Source organism: Haliaeetus leucocephalus, unplaced genomic scaffold (assembly GCF_000737465.1).
Source record: "Haliaeetus leucocephalus isolate CR32 unplaced genomic scaffold, Haliaeetus_leucocephalus-4.0 Scaffold0, whole genome shotgun sequence".
Lineage (NCBI taxonomy): Eukaryota > Metazoa > Chordata > Aves > Accipitriformes > Accipitridae > Haliaeetus > Haliaeetus leucocephalus.
Genome location: NW_010972436.1, coordinates 24169939 through 24197839, shown reverse-complemented (window position 1 = coordinate 24197839; position 27901 = coordinate 24169939). Strand labels below are relative to the sequence as shown.

Genomic DNA, 27901 nt, shown 5'->3' with positions numbered 1-27901 from the left:
GGAATAGTTACAGTGATTTGCCTTAAGTCATTTCAATGCTTCTCATTACCTTGCCACCCTTTCCCTTTGTCAGTGATTTAAGATCAAGCAGAATAATTGAAAATAAATTCTTGACGGTACTTTGCTAATCCCCAGAAGAATTTTGCAGTATTTGTGAATATGTGAGAAGGTGAAGTTGCTTCATCATATTTACCTTTTCCCAGGCTGGTATGGGAGGCAGAATTGACCCATACCTGTCAGCATGAATAAACAAGTCAATGACTCCGGTCAGAATCCGAGTAGTTAATAATAATTAAATTTGTTTCCTCTGATATGTGAAAAAGACAAATAGACATAACCAAGATCTCCATAAACAGCAGACACTCTGGTGCGGAGCCACAAAGCATTGAGGCACCTGCAAAATTATAGGAGAGACAAATCTTGCTATTGACATGCAGTTGTGAGGAGGGCAATACCAGATTTACTTGATTATTTGGTTTGTAGTAGTCCTTTATGGTGTCTTTAAGTTCTGCATAACAGTCAGTGGGTATGGAGCTTCATGAGGGTTGATCAGTGGTCAAATCACCTCGTAGTGAAGTTTGTTTTGAGGAAGTGCAGGTCCCTGGCTTTTCTAGGCACATAGAACAGGGGTGATCACAAGAAGAATTAAGCATAGCAGCTATCCCAGTTCTATCACTGGTGTTACTGTAATTTTTTGAGAACTGTGTACTAAATGATTCTCAATTACCAAGTCTTGATGTGAAAGTATGCAGGACTCATTGTCAGCAAAGTTAGTGAAATAATACCAAGCAGCATGCTACACTTCATAGTGTGATGCATCATGCCTTTTGTAGGCTTGTGATAAGTAATGTCAAGGTAAATGGATTTCAACAGATGTCTTATAAAAACTTTAGGAAATCTGGAGGTATATTTGAAACTCAGATGTTTCTCAGGCACTGCATCTTGGTTTTGGCCTAGATTTATAAAAGTTTGTAATACGGTTTGTTATTTAACATCAATGCAAATATTCTTTCATCAAACCACATATGGTAAAGCCTTAGTTGTGGCCACATTCTCAGTTTGCTACTCAGCAAAATGAGAAAAAAAGCCTCACGAGCAGAGCTTTTCAGCCATACTAGATGGCACGAGGGAAAGAGTTAAGAGTCTAAAGAATAGGAAGAGCAAACATGAGTAACAAATCAGCAGAATCAGAGGAGAGCAAAGCTCAAGACTGGTAAGGTAAAACCTGCCATTTCTTGTGTTGTTTTTACTCCAAGCCATAAACATCTTGAATGTACTCAAAACTGAACTGGACAAAGCCTTGAGCCAAATTTAGTGCTGGCCTTACTTTGAGGAGGGGATGGATCTGATGAGCCTCAGGGTCCTTTCCAATTAGACCATTTTGTGATCCCGTGTAAGCAGGCACAGTAGATATGGAACTAACTTCTGTTTGCAAGAAATACAGAGGTACAGTAACTAATGTGCAAGGCTGCGGATACTATAAGCTGCTACAGAGAAAAACAATTAGGTGATTGTCAGAGTTCTGATAGGGATGTGATTTTGTCACTTCTTAGCTGGAATGGCAAAGGAAAAAAGTATCTCTTCTGCAACCTGAATTATACAGGGTGGATCCAGAATCAATTACTGGTCTTCGTTGGTTTTGTTTTACATTACCCTTTCTTCTAAATGAATTTGCTTCTAGTTGGTTTTAGTTTATATCCTGGGGTGCATCAAACACAATATAACCAGCCAGTCAAAAGAGGTGATTATGCAGCTGTATTGTGTATTGGTGTGGCCTCACCTGGAGTACTGTGTGCAGTTCTGGGCCCACAATTTAAGAAGGATGTGAAAATCCTTGAATGCATCCAGAGGAGGGCAGCCAAGCTGGTGACAGGGCTGGAAGCCATGTCCTGTGAGGAGCGCTAGGGACTTTGGGCTTCTCCTGTTTGGAGAAAAGGAGGCTGAGGGGCGACCTCATCGCTCTCTACAGCTTCTTGAGGAGGGGAAGTGGAGAGGGAGGGGCTGATCGCTTCTTCCTGGGATCCAGTGATAGGACGCGTGGGAGTGGTTCCAAGCTGCATCCAGGGAGGTTTACACTGGACAGGAGGAAGCATTTCTTTACCAAGAGGGTGGTCAGACGCTGGAACAGGGTTCCTAGAGAGGTGGTCGATGCCCCAAGCCTGTCAGTGTTCCAGAGGCACTTGGACAGTGCCCTTAATAACATGCTTTAACTTGGTCAGCCCTGAATTGGTCAGGCAGTTGGACTAGATGATCGTTGTAGGTCCCTTCCAACTGAAATAGTCTTGTCCTCTCCTCTCCTCTCCTCTCTTCTCTTCTCTTCTCTTCTCTTCTCTTCTCTTCTCTTCTCTTCTCTTCTCTTTTCATATGGCATTTCACAGAAGAAAGAAATAATTTATGTAATGGGTATTAGTTTTAAGTTGTGTATTATTTCTGTTATTTTCTAATTGTCACTAGTTTTCTCTTTTAATTTTCTTCTAGCACTGGAAACAAACATATAGGAGGAAAAATGGATCCCTTGTTTTGGCCATCAGAAACTAACAGCTTTCGACGTTTCACCCCTGAGTCCTTGGCAGCAATCGAAGAAAGAATTGCTAAAAAACCCCCTCAGCAAGCCAAATTTAACTGGAAGAATAAGGACGAAGGAGTTGAAGAAGATAAACCTATTCCTCAGCTTGATCTGAAAACCTGCAAAAAACTGCCATCTCTGTATGGGGATCTTCCTGCGGAGCTCATTGGGGAACCCCTGGAAGATTTTGATCCATACTACAGTGATCACAAGGTTAAAACTTTCGAAAGCATTTTTTTATTTAATTTTGTCTGCTGAACTCTTAAGATAGTAAAAGCTCTATTCAGGAGATGCTGGTTTTTGACTGTTCTGTAGACAAATCTTCGAACATTACTAGCATTTTGGGGGGTAGGAATGCTAAGGTATGCTCCATATTATGTAATGAAAAGGTATTTTAAGTTCCAGTCAGCAATCAGAATTAATTATGAAAACATGATATACTTGATAGCTACACTTTCATAGGAAGTATATTCTGGGATAACTGATGCTTTGTTTTCCAGAGCAGTTTCTATGACGTCTGTGGGGCTGAACTCACTGTCCTATAAACAGTGCCTGTCAAACAGTAGACCACACTGGAATTGCTGACTTACTGCAGATGCTTTTGCTGAATTACAAATATTATACAAATTAGGGGAGACATATTTGAGATATTTCCAGTACTCTGTGTAGCAAACCCATATATTTTCATTACAGTAAATTAATTTTCTGTTATTTTATGTCTCATCAGCTTTGTTTATTGTACCATATTTATATTGCATATACTTCATGCTATTGCAAAGTGTTTTGTGTTGTTGCCTATAGGAGTGCGTAAAGTAGATGCTCTAGGAATCCCTTCTAAATGAAATGTCTATTGTATGATTGCTTACTATTGAGGGGGACTTGACCTGAAGAGCAGAAGGTTCCATCCAGTCCCATGTTGCTCTCTTTTATGTATACCAGCAAGTCACTGGAATATAATAATTTAATCAGAGAACATGCAGAAAGCTTTGTTCTTCCAGAGATTTTTTTTCTGTAAGTAATCAAAGTGATATTCTTGATGAAGAGAAACTAAGGCTGATTTAGTTGAAGAAATTTACATAAAAGTTAGTGAACTGTATTTTTTATTTAAGATATTTCATTTTTACATCATGTGGCAAAAGTACTGAGCTGCATGGACCTTAAGATAGCTTAGAGGGAGTTTACAGTGTTACTTGATAATTTAGAGATATTTCAAAATTATCGTTGTAGCCTATAAAACTATCCAAGGGTAAGGTACTTTTGAGCATGATTACCACCACTGTTGCAGTCCTAGAATAGTATCCTTTAATTATTTTGACCAAGTGAATATGATCACTTGCTCTTCAAATGCATTCCCATTAATACTTCTTCTTCACAGGCAATAATGAAATTTTATATAGTTGCTGTCTTTCTTTCGAAAGTAGTATCATCAGCTCACAGCTCCAAGTAAGAATACGGGAAAGCTTTACTCGTAATTGAAATTAGATATAGGTCTAGATGCAGATATGAAAACCTAAACATTGAATTTTGGGGGAAAATTTTGTTTCATTAAAATATTTCATATACTATGAATCTTTTTTTTTATAGACCTTTATGGTGATAAATAAAAGGAGGACTATTTTCCGGTTTACTGCCACACCTGCCTTGGGTATATTTGGTCCTTTTAATCCAGTCAGAAAAGCAGCAATTAAAATTCTGACCCATTCATATCCTTTTATTGGTTTCCCTTATTTCAATTTTAAAATATACTGTACCATTTTCTGCCATTCTTTTCCTCTATTCATATTAATGTAAATGTAAGCTTATGTGTCTGTGATAGAGATTTTTTAAAAGTTATATTGAATCTTGTTTTACTACAGCTAAGATATTTACATGGTGTTGGTACAAGTAAAAATGTCAAAAAAGCTCATATTTAAAGTCAGATTTGCAGATGTTGTTATGAAACAACATTTAGAGGCTGCTGTATGATATTTTTGCCCTTTTCCAGAACTGTTTCTAAATCTCTACTGCGGTGACAAACTTAAATTAAAAAAAACCAAACCAAACAAAAACCAAATAAGTGACTCCCTAGTTATTAAAACATGAAGGATGTGATTTACAGCAATGCTTTGCTGAAAGAGTTTGACATCCGAAGAAATGTATTTCACACTCAAGTTCACAAAGTTCTGAAGAGCACCCATTTTTTATATTTTTTCAAAAATGTAAACGTGGTTTGAAGAATGTAAAAATGTGAAGGATCACAGGTGCAAAACTGTAGGCTGAGTTGTTCCTGCTCTTTCTGCCAAACATGTTTTCATTTGAAATTATTAATTTGTAGAAATAGGTCCTTTTATGGGAACTTATGGCTGACTTTGAATGTGTATTCATGCTATTAGAAATTACTAAATTTGCTGTTCAGTTTCAAATAAACCCTAAATTTAAGGCCAATGTTTGTTTTTAAAAAAGAAAAACCACGTTTATTAGGTGACAAATGAACTTTCATGAAAGGATGTTTTTTCTTAAGGTATTTTCATCGCTTGCCCCATAAAATGAGAAAGCTTTCTGAACTTGTGGCAGAGCATAGGTGTCTCTTGTAAGAATGTATACAAGGACTCCCAGTTTCAAAGAACACTGGTTATTGATAATTAAGCTTTTGTATCTGTTTTTTCTAGGCTTAAAACCCCTAGTTATTATGAGGTTATGGCCCATTTCTTTTTCTTCCATGCTCCTGCTAGGAAGAAATTGAGGTTTCTAAAGTTTCAAATAACAGTAGAGACAGCAGAGGACTCAGATTTTTTTTTTTCATTTCTTTGTGTTCCTCATCTCTTCTGTTAAACATATTATGTCCCACTAATGTCCTAACTTCCAAAACTATCCCAACATGCAGATAATTCATTGTTATTTTTAAATCGTGAAGTTTACCCAGCTGAGCAGAAGCTTGATCTGACATCAGTTTCTTTGGAAAACACACGAAAAGTCCTGAGCATATTCAAAACCAAAGTAATTATTTGAATATCTGTGTGGGTTTTGTGTGTAAATCAGCAACTTTTCTGAACTTTGTTTTTTATAATATAGCACTTTTTCCTTAACCAATTATTTACATTATTTGTTGGCTTTATTACATGTACTGTGGTACTCAATTGTGTTTCCATGGCTGTAAATAAGCTTCCAGAAGAACTCAGCTGGACTGAGTAAGTATCTCTGTTGCCATTTCTTCACTCTTTTTCTAAGGTTACTAACATGCTGGGCTGAAAAATTTAAATAACGTGGTGATCTAATTCTGGGGCTTGAAAATTCTCAGACCTCTAAGAAAGATTTTAGGATTATTATTATTATTATTATTATATCACACAGTCTTCTGTGGAGCTTCAGTGCCTCTTCTTAGAGGCTTACACCACATACCGTTTTTTCTACGTTGGCTAATTTTGCCATCTGGTGTAACATAGAAGGTTGCCCCATTTTTCCTTTTAAGGATTAAGCCTTTTAGAGAGACTGTGCAGCAGGATTCTAACTTAATATCTCTCATTCCAAGGCAATAAGCTGAATGTCTGTTATGGCCAACTCAAGCAAAAAGTATAAAGGGATAAATACTCATTCCATTCTTTTTTGCTGTTTCCTGGGGACACCCCTAGTTCAACTGTTCACATTAGGAAGCCATTTATTTATGATGTCTTGTTACCTTTTGTAATTGTGCGCTGTATCCAATGTAACTTGAGTTAATGTTCTGGAATTAAATCTTGAAAATGTGCCTGGGGCCTCGGAGGTTCTATAATTTTAATTCCTCTTATTTTGGGGTGAGCATGGTGATAATGATAGCTTAATTTTATGTAGAATTTCTTTCAGTTACAGAGTATTTGTCAGAATAAATGTATAAAATGTGCAAACTTTACAGGCTAAAATAAGTCTTTGCTGTTATTGTTCTGCCAAAATGTTAGAGGCTTTGATATTTTCCAGCCTGCTTTAGAACATAAACACTGTCTTAAAAATTATTCATAAGGAAATGGGAGCTTTCCTTCATCCAGAAATAGTATGGTATGCTTATGTGAACACTTGTGATTTTAGATTTGCATGGAAATCTTACTAAAATTCAGGAAAACATCTTCTTATACCTGTGATGTTTCTGCAAGTAATGTAACCTGTCCTATTTTACTTCACATTTTCTACCTTCATCTCCATCCAGTGACTAAATCATAGAACAGGTAGAAATGTGCCTGAATGTCTCAATCTCATTAATATTTTTATTTCTATAACTTTAATATATGTTTTCCTTCTCAGATATCTTTTTACTGGCATATATACCGGTGAAATATTGATAAAAATATTAGCAAGAGGATTTGTCTGGAATGAATTTACCTTTCTTCGAGATCCATGGAACTGTTTGGATCTTGTCGTTATTGTGGTAACGTAAGTAAAGCTCAGTTGTTCTTTTACACTCAAGGGACAAACATGCAAATTAAATGCTATTTGATATCGCTGAAGTTCTCTGGAGTGGTTGGCATCCTACCTGCTTAAGCGTTACTGTAGTTGAATCACCCTTTGCATATTTGCAAAGAGAAAGATAGTCATAGACCTTAAAGTAAGACCTAAATGCAAAGCTCATTTTAGAACTATTTGATTGTTCTCAATTTAGTATGTATTTAAATTTTGTTTAGAGGCAATTGCATAGGCAGCTGAAACCAAGCATGCCTCTCTATATTGTTTTAGTTGTACTCTGGATCAGATGAAACTAATTTGAGAAGGCTCCAAAGTGGGTCACAAGGTGTTGAGTGATATGGTGATAAATAACAGATGAAATCCCAAGAATGTAAAGTGATGCTCAAGGAAAACCAGACCTAGCTTTACATACACAGTTATGGGCTCTGAAATAGCTTTCACTTGTTGGGAAGACGATGTTGGATTTAAAATAGACAATCTTATGAAAACACCACTCCAGTGTGCAATCATGGTCAGAGAAGGAAATAGAAAAGAGGACATTATGGGTAAGAAATAAAGAAAAGAAGTAGAATACATAGTTATTTCATTGTGTGGCCTGTATTTTTCTTCAGGACTATATGTAGTTTTGCCCTTGACATCTCAAAAGAAGACAGAATTAAGAAAGATAGAGATGTATATCTTGTATTCCACATAATAAGAAACGAAATAGAGTAGAACTCTCATGAAAAAAATACAGAGCAGGAACATGGTTGAAGTCTGTGGCACAGAGCCAAAAAGAGAATAAATACTGTTGTTCTTTTTTTTTTCTCCTACGATGAGAGTTAAAGGCACCAAATGAAGTTGTCAGATGGCAGAATAAAAAAGAAGGTAGTAGTTTTTCACACTACATGTAGGCATATTCCCATAGGAGGTTGTGGATGCAAAAAACTTAGTTGTGTTCGGAAGACTTCTGGACAAAATCCTAGATGAAAACACATTAAGGGTTATTTTTAACACAAAAATACTATGTCTTGTTCGTGAAGTCCCTGAGCTATAAGTCTTCTGGAAGAATTCAATCTGGGAAGCATCACTGCCTTGATTCTAAACTCCCTTGTAAGCTTCTGTCGTGGGTCATTCTTTAAGACAGGGTAATAGGCCAGATGAATCACTGCTGTGGTCAATTTTAAATTCATATCAAAACCAGCTGGCTAGGTGGACAAGAAATGAGGAAGAAACCAAGTCAGAATTTGCATCTCAAATACAGAATGTTAATCTTGAAAACAAAATAGTCTTACTTGCAGCAGTGAACAGATTCACTCATGCCCAGTCTCAGAGCTTTCAAAGCCAATCTCTGTCATTTAGTATTTCTGAATAGTTTTCAGTTGTCTTGTTCTAATTTATTAGAGGTGTAGAGTAGTTTAGATTGGAAGGGACCTCTGGAGATCATGCGGCCCAGCTCCATGGACTAAATTAGCAGGACTAATTTAGATTAGGTTGCTCAGGACTTCATCCAGTCAAGTTCTGAGTTTGTCTGAGGATGGAGATTCAACAACCTCTCTGAGCAGCTCATTCCAACCACATTGTGGGTTTTTTTTCTCCCAAATATCTGATTGAAATGTCTCGTGTAGCAACTTACATCATCCTTTCATGGTGTGCTTGCAAGAACAGCCTTCTTCTCTAAGCCCTTACAGTGGGCAGCTGAAGACAGCAATAAGATTCCTGCTGTGTCACCCCATTAGCCTGCTCTTCTTCAAACTCAACAAATCCCATCCAGCCTAACAATTTAACTATATAATTGTCTTACTGCACACCCTTCGAGCCCTGGTTGGACCTGTGCCAGTATGTAAACTGTCTTTCTTGCCCTGGAGAGCCCAAAGCTGGACACAGTACTCCAGATTCAGTCTCAGAAATCACTTCCTTTAATGTATGGCTAGACTCCTCGACGTATGAGCTAGACTCATGTTAATCTAGCCCAAGACGTGATAAGCGTTCCTTGTCACAAGGGTGCTCTGCTCATTCATGCTCAATTTGTCTGCCCTGACACCAGGTCCTTTTCTGCAAAGCTGCTCATTATCCAATGTGCCCTCAGGTCCTATTTGTGGTCATGCTGACTCAGGTGCAAGACTTTGCCTTTGCCTTTGATTTTGCTGAACTTCATGAGGTTTCTACTGCCCATAGCTCTAGTCTGTCAAGCTCACTCTGCAGAGCAGCCTTGCCACCCAGCGTATTGACTGCTCCCCCCACAGCTTAGTATTTGTGAACTTGCTGACTGCAAACTGTATTCCATTCCTCAGGATATTAATGAAATTGTTAAACAGTATTGGCCCCAGGACTGACCCATGAGGGATGCCACTAGTAACCAGCTGCCAGCTGAACTTTGTCCCTTTGATCATAGCACGTAGATGCATGGATAATATTTCACTTCCACAGATTTTGACACTAGACTCAGGGATCTGGGAGGCCTGAGAGCAGACCTCACTGGTAAAGACCAAATCAAGGCAGCATTGAGTAGTTTCAGCTTTTGCATGTCCTTTGTCACTAAGTTCCCTGCCTCCTTGAACAACAGGCCCACAGTTTCCTTAGTCATCTTTTCACTGCTGATTTACTTAAAGTAGCCCTTCTCGTTGCCCTTCACATCCCTTGCTAGCTTCAACTTCAGCTGAACTTTGTCTTTGCTTGCTTCATTCCTGCGTGTTTGGCAATGTCTTAGTGTCCCTTCCCAGAGCTCTCTCTGCTTCAACCTTCTGCACACTTCCTTTTTGAGTATGAGATTAGTCAGGAGCTCCCTGTTCAGACAGCCTGGTGTTCTGCCACATCTGCTTGACTTTCTACAGAGTAGAGTGCATCTTTCCTGTGCTTTGAAGAAAATAGTCTTAAAGATCAAGCAACTGTTGTGGGGCACACTTATCCCTTTGGGGCAGTTTCAGATCCCTGAACATGCTGAAATCTGCTGTCCTAAAGTCCAAGATTTTTATTCTGCTGTTCATCTTGCTTACATCTCTTGGGGTCTTAAACTCCACCATCTCATGGGCTCTGTAGCAAAGGCTGCCATCAACTCTCTACCCCTGACTGTTTTTTCCTTATTTGTAAATAATAGGCTATGTACTCAGATGTCATCACACACATATATATGTATATGAACAAAGTATTCTTATGGGTAATCTATAAACCACTAAGGAGCTTACACATTGTTAATAATCAGTAACTATCAAGTAGTCCAACAGCTGTATGAACAATTTCATTTTATGGTCCTACTTCCCTAGCCATACTCTTAATTCATCGGTGTTCAAGCAGATATAAGCACTTTGCAATGTAGCATCTCCTTCTGGTTTTTTTGGTCCTATCATGCAACAAATAACAGTATTTAGAAATTAACTCAGCAGTTAACTCAAGTGCAGTTATTACTTGTGGTACTTGAGAATTATTTAATCTTACAGGCTAGTCAAAGCCATAGTGTTCTGATCTATTGCTCACAAAAGTCATGCTTTGAGTGGGAGGTCACCTAGATCACTTCCAGAGGTCCTTTCCCACCATTGTTTCTCAGATTCTGTTATTGAGACTTTTTATTTTAAGGAATTCTGTTACTAGTTATGACCTTGCCATAAGATGAGTCACAATTCATGTAAATTCTGACATAAGTCTTATAAAATATGGGGCAACCCCTTAAAGATAAAGTGCTGTATAGAATATGCAACTCTTAAAATCCTTATTTTCTGAAATTTTCAAATTGTTGAAACAATTAAATTGAAACTAGTTTCAATATTCAAGTTCTTAGCTGACTATTAAATAAAAGTTAGAAACACAGCCATGTAGTACAGAATTAAAATACTGTAAACCTAGTTTTGCTCAACTCCCTTCTCCTAAAGTATATATTGTGTAGTTTTGAGATAGCTGCAACATATACTTTCATGTGGTGTTCTAAATCAGATTAGCCTCAATATGAGAGGGTGTGGTTATGACATTGAAGGTTTTATATTTATTTGACATTTTGATGGATAAACACTTCAAAAGTTAAGCATCCAAATGCACACTAAGTAAAAACTTGCTGTGTTTCTTTTCAGAGGCACTATTCAAAAGTCTCATTATTTTACATCAATATCTAGAAATTGACTTAGATTCCTAACTTTAGACACCTACCTTAGGACATATTTGACCTATTTATTTTCTGTAATTTATTCATTACTGTATGCTCAATATGCATATGCTCTGAAAAGCTAGATCTTTGTCATTCAGTTATATGGTGCTTTAATTTTATAGGTATGCTACCATGTGTAAAACTGTGGGCAAGGTTTCAGCTCTTCGAACTTTCAGAGTACTGAGGACTTTGAAAGCTATTTCAGTAATACCAGGTAAGGAACAAGATGTCTTACTGATTTTCTCTCCGCTTCAGCAGTATGCTATTTCTAATTCCCCTCCTTTTCTTGTCTTCAGTTTTCTGGTCACTTTTTGTGATGATTCATGGGATCCCAAGGTGTGACTGTTTTGCAGTCTGCAGTAACTCTCAGCAGCATCCTAACAGAATATTTTTTTATCATCTTTCCTCAAAATTATTTTGACACAGGCAGATTTTTGTATTTTCTGCTTTTTCTAATCCCATCACTAATGTTCAATTTTACTTAGCCCAGTGCCTTTGTCTTTTTACTTTTGTCTTTCCTGAGCAGCACACCCTATTCAATATGTTGTCTTAACATAATGTGGCTATACCAACATATTTCTGGTTTCATGTTATACTTCATTACCTTAATCTTCTATGGTTTATTTCCCAAAATGCTGAGTTCAATATTTCAGAGTTTCATTGTTTTGTTTACTGACCACAACCACTATCTGGAGTGAGCATAATACTTTCAACAGGGTTTTGCATATGCTGTTCAGATATTCAATATTTAGTTGTGCCATGAATTAGGATACCAAAGTATGGATTTCAGAATTTAACTGCAAAAACTCATTTGAAAATCTATAAATGGCTATATATCCCATTGTCATAATATATATTAACTTTACCATTTCTATGTAATTACAAATAATTTTTTGATTTTGTTATGGAATTATAACAGGCATTAAACATAGGAAGTGTTTAGTTTTTAATGTCAAAACTGCCCATCAATACTTTTGCTTTGATATTCAGCATGGAGAACAGAGATTAAACGTAATTTTACTTTTTTCTTATGAAAGTCTTCTAGAAAAATCCCAGATATCACTCTCTGCCTATGTCATATTTCAAATTCAGTTATTCTGCCAGAATATTGGTCTTAAGTTTACATATAACCCATTTTCACAGAATCACAGTATGGTTGAGGTTGGAAGGGACCTCTGGAGGTCACCTGGTCCAAGCCCCCTGCTCAAGCAGGACTGCCTAGAACTGGTTGCCCAAGACCATGTCTGGACAGCTGTTGAATATCTCCAGGGATGGAGACTCCACAGCCTCCCTGGGCAACCTGTGCTGGTGCTCAGTCACCCTCACAGTAGAAAAGTGTTTCCTGATGTTCAGATGGACCCTCCTATGTTTCAGTTTGTGCCCATTGTCTCTGGTCCTGTCACTGGGCACCGCTGAGAAGAGCCTGGCTCTGTCCTCTTTGTACCCTCCCTTCAGGTATTCGTATACATTGATAAGATCCCCCCTGAGCCTTCCCTTCTCCAGGCCGAACAGTCCCAGCTCGTTTTTTCTCAGCCTTTCCTTATGGGAGAGGTGCTCCAGTCCCTTCATCGTCTCTGTGGCCCTTTGCTGGATCTCTCCAGTATGTTCATGTCTGTCTGGCACTGGGAAGCCCAGAACTGGACCCAGTACTCCAGATGTGGCCCCACCAGTGCTGAGTAGAGGGGAATGATCTCCTCCCTCAGCCTGCTGGCCATGCTTTGCCTTATGGAGCCCGGGGTGCTATTCACCTCATTTGTCCCAAGGCAACATTGCTGGCTCATGTTTAACTTGGTGTCCACCAGGACCCCAGGTCCTTTTCTGCCAAGCTGCATTCCAGCTGGGTGGTCCCCAACATATATTTGTTCCCTTCCCAGTGTCATAAATGTTCTTTTGTTTTTAAACTGGTGACATCTGTAAGGCATTATCTTTTAAGGCAGAATTCCCTGAGGTCAGCAAAAGTTATCCTTTATTGTAATGTGTATTTGGCACAACGTGAAGTACATGTTTAATGTTAATCAAGCACAGAAATCTGTCCATATTCATCACAGTTCATAAGAGTTTGTTTAGATGCCATCTTAATCTAGAATTTTCAAGTTAGCAAAATCAGTGTTGGAAGGAAGTAAAAGCCAAATAAGTCATGGTTAGGAAATTTAAGTAAAAATACTTTACTAATTCCTATGCTTTATTTTACCTCATTTAATACTCTGAGGTTACAAAACCATTTACACTGATTGTTTTTAACATACTTGCAACTGTTGCATATTGTCATATGGGAATGCTACTGCATTCCTCTTCTCATTTTTCTTATTATTGAATCTTATTTTTCTAGGTCTGAAAGTCATCGTAAATTCACTTGTTGAATCTGTTAAGAAACTTACTGATGTGTTGATCTTGACCGTTTTTTGCTTGAGTGTATTTGCTCTAATAGGCCTCCAGCTTTTTATGGGCAATTTGACATCCAAATGTGTCCTCAATAATACTATATACAATGACACGCTATGTAAGGATGCCAAGATATATATACCAAATGATGAAGGTAAATGTTATTCTTTTCTCCCTTTACATAATCTCTGTATCTTCCTATGTATGTCTTGTTTTTTTCACAGAGATGTTAAAATACAGTTGCATGTATTTCTCACAAGAAGGTATGTCCTTCCATTTGCACAAGTAGTAATATGAAGTCTCTTGGACAGCTGAATGCGAGATTAGTGAATCTTGGATTTGGAGAAAGATTAGCAGTCTGTGGGATAGAAGGGACTGAGTTTTCTATAAGCATTTGCTTCTTTACCTATGCACATTGCATGAGGATCCTAATTTTAGGGGTACGGTACTACACAAACAATTATTTTTTCCATCACTTACTTTATCTATATCATTCAGGGATTTTGCCTACTTCTCGCAGAGATTCTTATTTTTACCAGAGATCAGACAACATTGTGAGTTGTGTAGTTACTCTTTTTTTTTTTTTTTTTTTTTTTTTTTAAATTGCCATAGGGACGGATCTGCTGAGAAACAGCCCTATATGCCCTTTGTTGTGAAAGGAGTCTTTCACAGAGATTTCGTCCATAAGGGTATTTTTTAAAGTGCAGTATGAGTTTTAAAGTGCAGTATTACTGTCAGAGTGCTGTAGGAACTGACAACTTCTCATTTTATGATTCCTTCATATTTTTTTTTATTAGATATCTGCTACAGAATGAATAAATCTTCTGAAATATTGCTCTGTGGGTTCAGTTCAGAGCCCAAGTAAGTGAACAAAACAGTTTTAGTACTTTGTTATTTTTTCCCCCAGATGTACTGTGGTTTTATTTTTGGCCTAAAGGAATGGTGATGATTTTTCAGGAGGGTGGAATATGTGTGTGTGGGTTATTATATTAAAAAACAGATATTTCACATCAGAAAAAGAATGAAGTAAAGTACTAGGATGAGAGCAATTATATATGTGCTTTGTTGCTAAGCACTGGTAATATAATGGTAATGTAGAATGATATAAAGGAGGAGGGGAACAGATCAGTAAAGAGTTGTGAGATATTAATAAATTCTCCTCTCCTCATCTCAGTGAATTATTTAAAAGGAAATATGTTTCAATTTTTTCCCCTCTCTATGTATTTGTTTGCATGTGTACTACATCAGTGGAGAGTTTCTGTCTAGTCAGAAACTAGATAGAACTAGAGTTTCTGTCTAGTTTCTTTAACTAGATAAATGGCTTTCTAGGATTGTTTGATATAAATCAGCCCTTCTGGCAGAATTATATTGGGGAATAATGAAACGGACTTTCAGACAAACTGAGCAAATCTGTATTTGATGTTGTATACTGGATGCTTTCAGGTACAATCTAATAATGCAAGTAAGTATTATTTAATATTTCTTTTGTGGTTAGCAAAGAGTGCCCAGAAAACTACACCTGCAAGAAGATTGGGAAGAATCCTGACTTTGGTTATACAAGTTTTGATCATTTTGGCTGGGCCTTCCTTTCTTTATTCCGTCTGATGACACAGGATTACTGGGAGCGTCTCTACAGACAGGTAGGTACTTTTATTAGCTGCTGGAATGACTTTAGACATGCAGTTTAGAGCTTTATGTCCACTAGAAAAATCTGCACCTGTTTTAACATTACTGATACCAAATTTCTTTTAAAATCAACATAAATAGTAAGGAAGTAGCTTCAAGAGACGTAAGTTGCAACACCTTCTGCAAGTGATATTGGATGGGAGCAATCCTGCTGTGAATGCTCATAGCTTTGTTTGAGCACACACTTGGGTCAGTGATTAATAGTTAAATGTTAATGTGTAACTACCAAAGGATTGGGGTATAGAGTAGATCCCGCTAGTGAGCTCACTGCTGCTGCAGGGGATATGAGGATTTGTTACATACTCTGTTTCTCTTCCTTTTAAGTCCTGACTCCTCACCAAACCTTTTGGCTCAACGTACACACTTTCATTTCAGATCACTTTTGACAACTGGTACTAAAAAAATTTGAGCCTCTATGATTTGATTCAGAGGATTGAATGTAACTTTTAAATTCTGGTTTTTGACAAAAAAGATACAAAAATTGCATGTAGATGGATCCCTTACATCTATGCAGTGCCTTTGCTGGAAGGGAATTATCCTCTGCCTTGTTCTGTAACTTTCATATTGTCCTGGTTTCAGCTGGGATGTAGTTAACTGTCTTCCTAGTAGCTGGTACAGTGCTATGTTTTGAGTTCAGTATGTGAAGAATGTTGATAACACTGATGTTTTCAGTTGTTGCTCAGTAGTGTTTAGACTAGAGTCAAGGATTTTTCAGCTTCTCATGCCCAGCCAGGGCACCTGACCCAAACTGGCCAACAGCGTATTCCATACCATGTGACGTCCCATCTAGTTTAGGAACTGGGAATTGGGGGGCAGGGAATCGTCGCTTGGGGACTGGCTGGGTGTCGGTCGGCGGGTGGTGAGCAATTGCCCTGCGCATCATTTGTACATTTCAATCCTTTTATTACTACTGTTGGCATTTTATTAGTGTTATCATTATCATTATTAGTTTCTTCTTTTCTGTTCTATTAAACCGTTCTTATCTCAACCCAGGAGTTTTACTTCTTTTCCCGATTTTCTCCCCCATCCCACTGGATGGGGGGGAGTGAGTGAGCAGCTGCGTAGTGCTTAGTTGCTGGCTGGGGTTAAACCACGACACATATGCTCCACTTCAACTTTTTTTCCAGCAACCTTTATTAACTGAGATTTTTTTAAAATTAATACATCTTCTTTTTGCCATTTGGAGGTCAACTGGTTTTTAGTTTTTAATGTCTCAGAGCTTAATTTTGAGCCATCATTTGCCTGATTTGCTGGGAGATATTTCATTTAATTTTAAGAATGGATTTTGTTAATTCTTCTCTGCAGTACATGGCATCGTTATGAATGTTTGATGATCTGTTACATAAAAAGAAAATACTGTGTGATCACAGAGAAGTTTTTAAGAGCTGAAATTTATTAGCTTGAAGGCCAGGGGAACTCCTGACTAGATGTGTTTCTAGACCTTCTGTGTAACTTAGACCAGAGTTAGATCATACTGTTGTTTAATGAAAACAGTGCAGTACATTGACCTTTGGTATTGTATAGGAAAAGAAATTGTTTAAAGTTGATTGAAAATTCTGTTGTAAATGTTAGTTTGTTAAGAATTTATTACAACCTTTACCTTTTCCTCACAGACTATCCGTACATCTGGAAAGAACTACATTTTATTTTTTCTGGGTGTCATCTTTTTATGCTCATTTTATCTCTTCAATCTGATCTTGGCTGTAGTAACCATGGCATATGAAGAGCAAAATAGAGCTACTCTTGCTGAAACAGAGGCAAAGGAAAAATTACTTCAGGATGCCCAACAAATTCTAGAGAAAGAACAGGTTTGTAAATTATTATATCTAATATATAATGTGTGGTTCCTTTTGTTTTCTTCTGTTTGTGAATTAGGGAAATAAGGTTTTTAATTAAAAATGTGCTTCTTACAATACTTTTTCACACTTCATTTCTCTTTCTGTCTCTTTATAAATATACAGGTGTATGTGTGTGTATATATATATATATATATAAACATTTCTGTGATACAAACAAACAGCATGAGTCCAAGTTAAATCATATTAAGTGTGGGGATTTGCAGACCTGGCATTGTATAGGAATGGCTTGCTGGCAAGCGTATAGCTTTTATGGTATTGCACAGGTGCCTGCGCTCTGTGGTTTGCCTCATTCTTGTACACTACCACTACTGCTGTGTACAAAAATCCATTTTTCTGGATATTCCTTCTTGCTGTTACTGCATAGTCTGATGAAGGAAGTATGAGTGGATAAATTTGCTTCCATAAGAAAAGCTGTCATTTCTACAGTTCCCTGAGATTGGAAGTTCTGATGCTGATAGATTTCAGGATTGATTAAAAATGCAAGCTTTCTGAGAGCCACTGTGCTCAGCTGTCTAAGGGGTGTCATGCCTTTTTTTTGAGTGATTGCATGCAGAAGGTCTACCAGTTGACGAGAGCAGGAATGGCCAGGCTAATACCATTAGTTCCATATTAATGTAGAAGGACATCCAGAGACTGCATTAGTTTCTTTGCTGTTCGTTTGGAGAGCTAAGAGACACAGATCAGATTTCTACAGTGTTTCCTCTTGGCCCAGTATTGCCTAGATTCATTCATTCCTTGGCCTGTATGGGACCAGGGATCACCTTGTTGTTTTTATTCTATTTCTGAAAAGTGAAGCTCTGAGCTGAGGCAACAAGATAGATTGAAAATTATTGTTAAGACATATTTTATCTTCTAACTTTTTATAAAAAATACCTCTGATATACTGCTAACAATTAGAAAAGTCCAACTTGTAAGAGGACATACAAATATTCTCTAGCAACTATCCAATTTCATTGTTAAGGTGAAAGGCATCACCAGTTTACCAAATTCCTCCTCTACAGATGTTGACAGGCCTGTAATGTTTCTCTGTCTGAAATTCCAGCTCGCTAAGCTTTACTTAGGCTTTTCTTCCTTCTATTTTTCTTTCAACAGGATTAATAGTTAAGAAAGGTTTAACATTTAAGTATTTAGTTTGAGCCCTTAGTCTTCTGTTGTCTTTGGGCTCAAGGTCCTTTCCAAAGCAAGAAAAGAAGAGTAAAAGGATACACCCTAATATTCTGTAATTCAGATAAAAAATACAATATCTAAAGTGGCAAGGACAAACTTTAATTACAGTAGCTGATAAGTAACTCTGCTTTATCTTTCAGTATTGTGAATAGCATTTTGTACTCCTATCTTTTTATAGTAGTTGAGTATTTGAAAGGTAGGAATTGTTAGTGCAAAGCATTCAGATAGCATAATTATTAAACAGTATATGATCCTAGCCCATGCATTGGCATTTGCCTTGTATTAATAGACAGACTTGCTGTTTCTTTTACAGATGTTGGCTGCGGAAGAAGCTAATAAGGCCTTACATGTCAGATCTGAAATGGCAGTTGCTGACTTGAAAAATTCAAAAGAAAAAGAGATGAAGAAAGAAAACCCTATTTTAAGACAAAACTTAGTTTTGGGTGATCATGGCAAAGAGGAACACATATTTAATTCACAGCCTGGTCACTGCCACAGGAAGCTTGTAAGTATTCAAAAAAGAAGATATATTCATTAGACTTGCATGTGATATGATAATTTGATGAGCAGAAAAGCTTTCTATTTGCAATTCCCCCCCCCCCCCTTTTTTTTTCCCTTCCCCTTCTTGCATGTATTGGATTAACTTGTTTTTTAAAGCAACCTGAAAGTTAGATTTTGGGACCAGAGGAAGACAGCACTATATGGACTTGAAAGGAAAGTTTGAAGTGGCTGAAAGTAGCATACTTATGACCATTATAACCCTCTACACTCGGCACCTCTGTTGTGCTACGTGGACAAACATATAATACCCTGTAAGTTTTAGAATTTCCCTAATAACCTTTCTTTTTCTGTACACACAGCTAGTTCTCTGGCCTAACTATTTAGGGTTAGTTTTAGTTCAGTATGAAGACTTCTCATGTTAGGGGCATGATTCACTTGTCTAACTATAAACATCTGGTGCCATTTTAGATGTTCTTGGACAGGTTGGATATCCTGGATATCTTTGGCATCTGTGGCACATCTTCCAGCACTGTGTGAATATCTCAAATACATTATGACATCTCAAATGTTACTAAATTCCTAGATTTAGGCAACTGGATTGTGCTCCAGGTGTTTGTTTGCAGGCGTCTACATGTGATTTGGGTTCTAAACTCCCAGAGTTGAATGGAGATTTAATTTTTGGGGTCACAAATTGATACCTAGTGACACTAGAGGATTTCCGGAGAGTCTTACTTGGCCTCCACCTACTCTGCAGAAGGGTACAGACATGATGTGTCATGCCTGCTTAGTCTGAGACTGTGGATGTCTCAGATACCAAATGTCTCAATAGACCATCTCAAATGGCTTCAGACACTTATGTTTAAGTGAATCAAACTTATCAAAAAAATATGCATCAATTATAATGGGATTTTAGATGCATTGTGAAAATGGACAAATTAAATGTGGATGTCTGAATATTAGGCTGAATCCCACACATGCTATTTCACATCTTGATTACAGCAGTGACTTCTGTCTCCTCTGCTCATCCCTACTTTCTAAATCCATTAAGAAACTGCTATTAAGACTTGCAATTTTTACTTTGCTGAATCTTGGGGGTTTTTCACAGCACCTTTGACACTGGCAAAATATCGTATATCTCATGGACAGTCCTTACTATCATGTTACCAATGGTCCAGCATCCATGTAGAGTATAGATTTGTTACCTTTTCAATGCTTAGTCCATGTGTGTGTCTTCATTTGGCACGACCAGTGCATGTGTGACTGCACCTGGGGTATTGTGTTGAGTTTTGAGCTCTCCAGTAGAAGGATTATGTTGAGATATCATGCAAAACCAGTAGAGGCTGCCAAGGTGATTAAGGGGCTGTAGAACATGAGGTGTCAGGAAGCGTTGAGACGTTGGGTTTGTTCAGCCTGAAGGAGAAAAGGGAAAGGGAAAAAAACTGATTATTGCTGCCTACTAATATATTATGGGAGTGTATAAAGAGGAAGGAGCCAAGATCATCTTACAGGTGCACAATGGAAAGTCAAGGGGAACAAGTTGCAACAATAGAAATTCTGATTAGTTTTTAAGGGGAAAAAAAATATCACTGTGACAGAGGATAAACATTAAAACAGGTCATCCGGAGAAATTTTTGGATCTTTGTTTTTGGAGATATTCAGAAAGTAGCTGGAAAAGGCCCTACAGGTGAAGTTTGCCCTGCTTTGAGCGGTGGAGTGGGAGGACTTCCAGAGGACCTTCCCAACTTTAATCTTTCTCTGGTTCTATGTAGACCTCCACATTTAGATGCCAATATTTAGATATTTTAATCTTGAGTTGCATCTTCCAAAATAATTCTCAGGCAATTATCCATATTACTGTGTTATTTTCAACAATATCTAAAAAGAAAGCTTTTAATGCCCTTATACTGGTTCAGCAATAGCCATTCTCCAGTACAGGCTTGTGACTTATACCAAACAGGGTCCACTGGAAAAACAAATAGTGCAAAAGTGGATGTTTGTGTCCAAATAATACCTTGACTGAAACCGTGGTTCCCGGTCACACCTTTGATAATGCAGTCTGGAATTTCAAACCAGTCTTCATTCACCCTCTCAGATGTGTTTCTTCCTTCCATTTCTTAGGTGATCAATTACTGTGACTGAGCAGGGTCTCTCAATATGGAGAGCTGGGAATCATCACCAAAACATACACTGTTCATTTTGATCTTATCCCTCACCCCTGTCTCCCAACATATTTTCTATGACCCCCCCCGATAGTTTGTTCCATCTCGTGACAGATTCTCTCTTGCTTCTGGGAGAATATCAGAATTGTTCCCACCCATTTAATAGAAAATGGAAACTGTCCAGTCGCAGAGCTAAAGGAGTAATGGCCCAACTTCCTTCCTTTTGAAAAGTGTCCTTGTAGGGGAGTTTTTATCAGACATGTCATCCTAGCTAAAATGGATTAGGTTTTCATTCTGGCAGTCAGCATGGTCAGAATTTCTTCTAAATTCCGTGATCCTAGCTATATTACATTATATGTCCGAGCCGAAGGAGTCAAAATCATCCACTTGGCAGCAACTGCCATCTGTCATCTCCTTTAGTATAGTATTTGCTTCTTATAGAGTGTCATTAATGTTTCCCCTGCTGTGTTAAGAATATTATGCCATTTTGTGACCTAATTTGGTTTTGCTGTACTTAAAAGGAACACTGTGACACAGTCCATGGTAGTGTATTATTATACGTATTGAGGAAAAAAAATGTCTTTCCATAGCAGGTGTCATATCTTCTATAATTATAAAAATCAACTCTTATGGCTGTGTATCCCTATTTAATTTTTTTTCTTCTAAGTCTGTGACTGTGTTGCAGGAGATGACTGAGCCAGGAGATAAATTTGGTTTAGTTCCTAGACATTACTTCTCCAAGGCTGCAAAATCTGCACAGGTTGGATGCCAAAAGCAGTCTGTATTTTACATTTCAGAAATAGCATTTTCAGACCCTTCCGAAGGTCCCTTCCCCTCTCTGTGCAGAGAATGGCAAACTTATGAATATCTCTGTATAGGAACTTTAGAAAACAGATAATAAATAGCATTAGAACCTGGTACAAGAAGTTAAGTGGAACCCACTTTTCAGGATTATATTCTGCAGAGTTTAAACTACGTTGCTGTACTTGCTAACAGGTGCCTCTACACTATCTGCATGAAGAATTCCAAGACCCAAGTCCAGGTAACAGTGACTGTGTGAGATCCTGGTTGTAATCTTATGCTGTTTTACACAAATTTACAGATGATCAGTTGACAGCAGAAGCAGCTGTTTATCAGTCAAGAGCATTCTTCAAGATGCATAGTCCACCCGTACACTCACTTCCTCTCACTACCCTACATCACAGTTCTCACTTCGTCCTACAAATGTTGGTATTTCATATTTAAAAAAAAGAAAAAAAGGAAGGCCTAGAGCATGACCCAAGCAGCGTGAGCTGCTCTGATGTAGAGTTCTACCATTAGTCAAACAAATATAATCTGCAACAAACATGGCAGTTTGTTTCATGTCATGGCAACTACTGGTAGTACTAGCTCTGCTGCAACTGAGGACTCTTCAAACAACGTACTCTCTGCTTTAGTCGTAAAAAGAGGCTAAAGATGCTAAGTCAAAGAGAAAAAAGCGTATTGGGTAGAAACTCTTTGGTAGGACCTAATCAGTTCTATAAAAACTTGAATGGACTGTTTGTCTAGTGCGTATCCCTATTTTAAATCCTGATTTGTCAGAGGACTCCTCATCACCAGTTATTTACTTCAGCTAAAGATAGATGAGCAGCAGTAACCGCTTCAGTGTTGATGAATACTCAACCTTTTTGAAAACACTAACTCTGAACGCTTCTGAACAGATGTGAATTTCAACAAGAAGACTGAGGATTTTAGTCAGGCTGGCACACTAATTTTTCTAGGTTTCTCTCCTCTGAGACCCCAAGCATTAGAGAAATGAATGAAAGGTCAAGTTGCACCGGTAACTGGGATGTGATTAGAATAGTCTAATTGAGTCTTTTAGATTCTGAAAAAATACAGATAGATAAATGAACATTTTAGCACTGTATTATAAATTCATTTTATATGTCTGTTCTATGACAGTTCTATCAGCTAAGTTTTGCTTAGCTTTTCAAGTCATTAAAATACCAGAGAGACAAAAAGAAATAATTATTATTAAACCCCTTAAGCCAAGGATATCAGTTTCATTCCCTGAATAACAGTTTTATAGAATATGTTCATAAAAATCATATTGTAAAAGTTTGAAGTAACGATATGACATATCTTTACTTATATACCCTCCCCACAAAAAGAAAATGAAACAAATCAAGTTGTGCTGAAAGGGAATGCTAAGGTACCGTGCATTATGATGTGGTCAGTCAGTAGCTCCCTGTCAGCTGGTAGTTCTAATTATGTCCTTCCTGATACTGGAATCTTTGTTCTCTCTGTTTTTCTCTACCTCAGAGTCTGACCTATTCGTTGAAGCCCATGTTTTACAATTGTCTACTTAGTCTTTTAAAAGTGTGTGTGTGTGTGTCTGTGTGTGGGCGGGTATTAATGCGTCATGAGCTGAGTCTTTGATAATAATTCAGTGGTCTTATAAGATACAGGTGTTGGCCTGTCCTTCAGTGCACATCAGGAACACTGTATTTAGCATCCTGTAACTTCTAATGAAAACAAAAGTAGTCCCATTCCTAGTTTTAGGCAGTTCAATATTAGTATAGCTCTTGATAGGCTTAATAGGGCTGGGAAAACCAATACTTTTGAGTCACTAAATAACTAATCTTAATGTTAATAAATATTTATTATTTATTAATAATCAATATTTCATAATTAAATAGCCAATAATTTATTCAAACTGATTGTCAGTGTTCTTTTTGTATGTACTTTTTATCAGTCACTGGAAAGATGGAATGATTTTTTTCCTTTGCTCCCCATTAATGGTTCTATACTTGTATAATGGCATTATCGTTGTTTAATATTTTCAGAAGGAAACAACTTCTTGAAAAATATTACTGGTTTTGATGAAATATCCTTTGCCTTCAAAGGCAAACACATGATATTGTTGTGCTGTTTTGTTTTACATTCTTTCAGCAAGGTAAGGCTTCATTACAATGTGTATTTAAAAAGGCACGTTTACCTTACACTGGACGTAATTTTTGTATTGCTACTTAATCATATTCCCTTGTTATATTATCTTCTTTTGTCTTTCTGACCAAAGAGGCAGATACTGCTGTCCTATGAATTGTCAGTGGAGTCTATTAATGATCCTTTTCGAAGACAGAGGTTAATGAGTGCAGCCACTGTTATTACAGATAATTTGCGTAAGTCATTCTTTAGTGTTTTTCCTATGGCGGTTGTGTAGCTTGACCTAAGAGGTCAAAATGTCACAAACAGTCAGCATTATTTTAAAAGTCACTAGGGGAAATTATGCTGCAATCAAATGTAAATTTCAGTAGAATAAATATTCTCATATCTCATGTAACTGCAACTGTAACTTGCAATTACCAAGGGTAAATCATGCCTGACCAACTCGATTGCCCTGAACAATAAAATGACTGGGGTTTGTGGATGAGGGGAAAGCAATGTTTTCATTTACCTTGACTTTAACAAAGCTTTCAATGCTGTCTTCCGCAGTAGTTTTTCATCCAAGTTAGGGTGTTAGGGTCTGCATGGGTGGACAACCAGCTGGACAAAAAAATGGTTGGATGCTTGTGCTTCCAGTGTCTGGTGAACAGGTCATATTTGTTCTACCTGGAGGCAAGTAACAAGTGGAGTACCACAGGGTGTATCCTAGGACACATCCTATGTGACCTGGAGGAGGCAACAGAGGGCTTGCTCTTAAATTTTGCAGATGACACAAAATTGGGGGGGAACCACTTGATTTGCTGGAGGTAAGGGCTGCCATCTAGAGGGACTTAGACAGGCTGGAGGAATGGGCCAACAGGAACCTTATGAAAATTCAACCAGAACAAATGTAAACTTTGGCAAGAATCTCTTGCAACAATAGAGGCTGGGAGCTGGCTGGCTGGGAAGCAGCTCTCTGCAGGAAAGGCCCTGTGGGTCCTTGTGGGCAGTGAGCTGAGCATGAGCCAGCAACATGCCCTTGCAGCAGCAATGGCTAACAGTATCCTGGACTATATTAAAAGGAGCAGAGCCAGGAGGAAAGTGATTATCAGCCATTATTAAGCACTTGCTAGAACACATACTATGCCCATTTGACCCCCCAGCCCCTCCAGTACAAGAAATACATTGAGTTCAGTAGAGGGCCACCAAGTCAGGGGCTGGAGCACTTGTCCAGTGCTGGGCTGGTTCAGACTGGAGAGAAGGTTTTGAGGGGAAGATAATACCAGTCTTCCAGTGTGTAGGACGACATTATCAAGCAGGTGTAGCCAGGCTCTTCAGAATGGTGCACAGTGGGAAGAGGAGACAACAGACATAAATTGAAAGAAGAGAGCTTCAAACTGTGTGTAATGAGAAGCTTTCACCATGAGGGCAGTCAGACAGAGGAACGGGTTATGCCGTCTCTGACCTCATGGCTGACCCTGCTTTGAGAAGGGCATTGCACTAGAGATCTCCTAAGGTCCCATCCAACTTGACTTATCTTACAACCCTATCCTCAACTATGGGTACCAAGATATAGGGAACACCCTTCTTCATTTTATCATGGACTTTTTTTTCAACCCATGCTGCATCTGTGACTGCACAGATATAACTCAGAGAAAACAAGTTGTCAGTTTCCCAGAGACAGTTATTTCTCCTTAATGCAGGTCCTTTATCATCCTTCAATAGTATAATAAACATATGAAGAGGTGGGTAGTATCACCTGTTTCTGTACTTGCGAGGTTTGTTGATGGTGACCTTTAAATAGCCTCTGATTAGTTTGTGTAAAATGAGCGAAACAATTTTTTTCAATGATCCCATTCTGCTTACGAGATAGATTTTTCTTTTCCATCTTTTCTATGACTGATTCTCTTTTTCTTCATACTATGATATTCCACATAAGATTATTCATGTCACTTTTCTTCTTTGTCATTTAGAACTGCAAGAGTCAAAACTGAAATGCCCTTCATTATGGAAACGTTTTGCTCAAAAGTATCTAATTTGGAATTGCTGTCCATTCTGGAGAGCAGTCAAAGAGAAGGTGAAATTGGTAGTTTTGGATCCATTTGTTGATCTCTTAATCATGGTTTGCATTATTGTGAATACCGTATTCATGGCTCTGGAGTACCCTGACATGCCACCCAACTACCGACAAATGATTTTTATAAGTGACAAGGTAAGTTAGGTCTGTATTAGAATGAATATGGAGTTATAACCCCATATTTATACTGGGGCAGTCCCATAAGGAGACATACTTTTTCAGTGACTTTTTGCTGAGTTTCTTTTTCGTCTTTCCAGGTCTTCACCCTGATTTTTACAGCAGAAATGATCTTGAAAATCATCGCTTTAGATCCTTACAACTATTTTCAGCAAAAATGGAATATTTTTGATAGCGTAGTTGTTATGATTGGCCTAATAAGCTTTGAAGAAAATCTGTCATTTTTCAGGCTGGTAATTATGTCTTTATTCTTTTTTAAAAAGTACATGTGTTGTATAGATTTGTAAAAGATTACAGTGAAATACCCTCTAATTATTTTACTGATGTATCGGTTAAATCAGTTCTCTTTGTTAGTAAATAATAAGCCAACATGAATATTTAATTAGAGTGAATATTAAATCAATATTAAAGAATACATTCAATATGTTTATTATACTGTGTATATTGGATACTACAAATCCTCTAGGCGCAGTGTGACCCCTTGGAGATTCAACCTAGCAGAGAGTTCACTGGTTCTCTGTTAGGTCTGTACAGTGGCACTGCTCAACTACATTTCAGATCTTCAATTAGGAAAAGATATTATCTGAGTGTTGTCATGAGCTTAAGGATAGCAAAGGTTCCTTCACAGCTTTTGCTTTTGAGTTGATGTTTGTAAAATAACATAGCCTTCCTCAAGGGTTAGACTTGGCCTTGAGGTCTCCTCAAGGCTTTCCTCCATCTTAGGGAAAAGGAGGAGTAGCTCTGGGATGTCTATGTATAATGTTACTTTTTTGTTTACGTTCTTACTGTGTATTTAGAATGCTAAATTTACTAATTACTTCTAACATTCTTCATAGCTTTTCATAGTCATCGCACCTAGAAATTCAGTTGAATTCTGTGTCATCTTGTGTATCATGACTGAGAGATTTTAACAGCCCTGAATACTAATTTGACTAAAAATGTCCTTTTACTCATGAGGCTGCATAGAATAGATCCCACCTGGCTCTTCATATCCTATTTTAAGTCTGTTGGGTGAGAGGTAGAAAAAATTCTTTTTTCAAATTTCGTCTGATTACATTTGATTTAGTCCAAAATGCAGTCATTTCATAGGCCTCGTCGAAGTACCTATAAGCCACTTGATTATTATTACTATTATTGTTATAGCTATTAATACTAATAGATTTACACATGCTCGTATCTAACTTAGCACAAACAATTTGAAAGCTTCCTTTGGCAGTTCTCTGTTCTCAGTAACATTAACAATCTCAGCTTAAGCACAGCACTTTTGGATCAGAACAATTAAAAACCTTTCTTTGGGGGAAAAATTACGATGGTGTTACTGAAGTAAAGACAGCATGATAAAAGCAGGGTCTGTTTTTTTATGTGTGCTGTGCTATCTGTGCAGTGTCTGCTACTCACATAGTTCTCTTGTGTTTTACTTACAGCTCAGGATCTTCAAATTGGCAAAATCCTGGCCAGCCTTAAATACTCTTATGAAAATAATTTTAAACTCAGTTGGTGCTCTGGGTAACCTCACTCTGGTTTTGATTATCACTGTATTTATTTTTGCTGTAGTAGGAAAGCAGGTTTTAGGCAATTATTATAAGACTAATTACTGTAAAATAAACACCAATCCGGATTTACGCTGGCATATGAAGGATTTTTGTCATTCATTCCTGATTATATTCCGAATATTATGTGGAGAATGGATTGAAACGATGTGGGAATGTATGGAAGTGGCTGGAAAAGAGCTATGTCTTCCCATTTTCTTGCTAGTCCTGGTAATAGGAAACCTGGTGGTGAGTTTCAAGCTATTTTTCAGTCCCTACTGAAGGTATCCAGTTACACTGGCATCTTTTTTTCTGACACAAACTTTATCATTTGGAAAGTATTCACACTATTCTCTTTTCTGGATGTTAC

The 27901-nt window shown here is 37.7% G+C and overlaps 1 protein-coding gene across 1 annotated transcript in view; it reads left to right on the top strand.

Moving 5' to 3' along the window:
- LOC104829076 (sodium channel protein type 5 subunit alpha-like) overlaps positions 1-27901 on the top strand; it is a 56241-nt gene that overhangs the window by 4907 nt on the left and 23433 nt on the right. The window contains 14 exon segments of the mRNA XM_010563137.1: positions 2479-2779; positions 4151-4269; positions 5644-5733; positions 6818-6946; positions 11213-11304; positions 13420-13629; positions 14294-14337; positions 14975-15112; positions 16772-16966; positions 18498-18689; positions 25474-25537; positions 25722-25960; positions 26083-26235; positions 27427-27780. Of these exon segments, the coding sequence (XP_010561439.1) occupies positions 2479-2779; positions 4151-4269; positions 5644-5733; positions 6818-6946; positions 11213-11304; positions 13420-13629; positions 14294-14337; positions 14975-15112; positions 16772-16966; positions 18498-18689; positions 25474-25537; positions 25722-25960; positions 26083-26235; positions 27427-27780 (2320 nt within the window).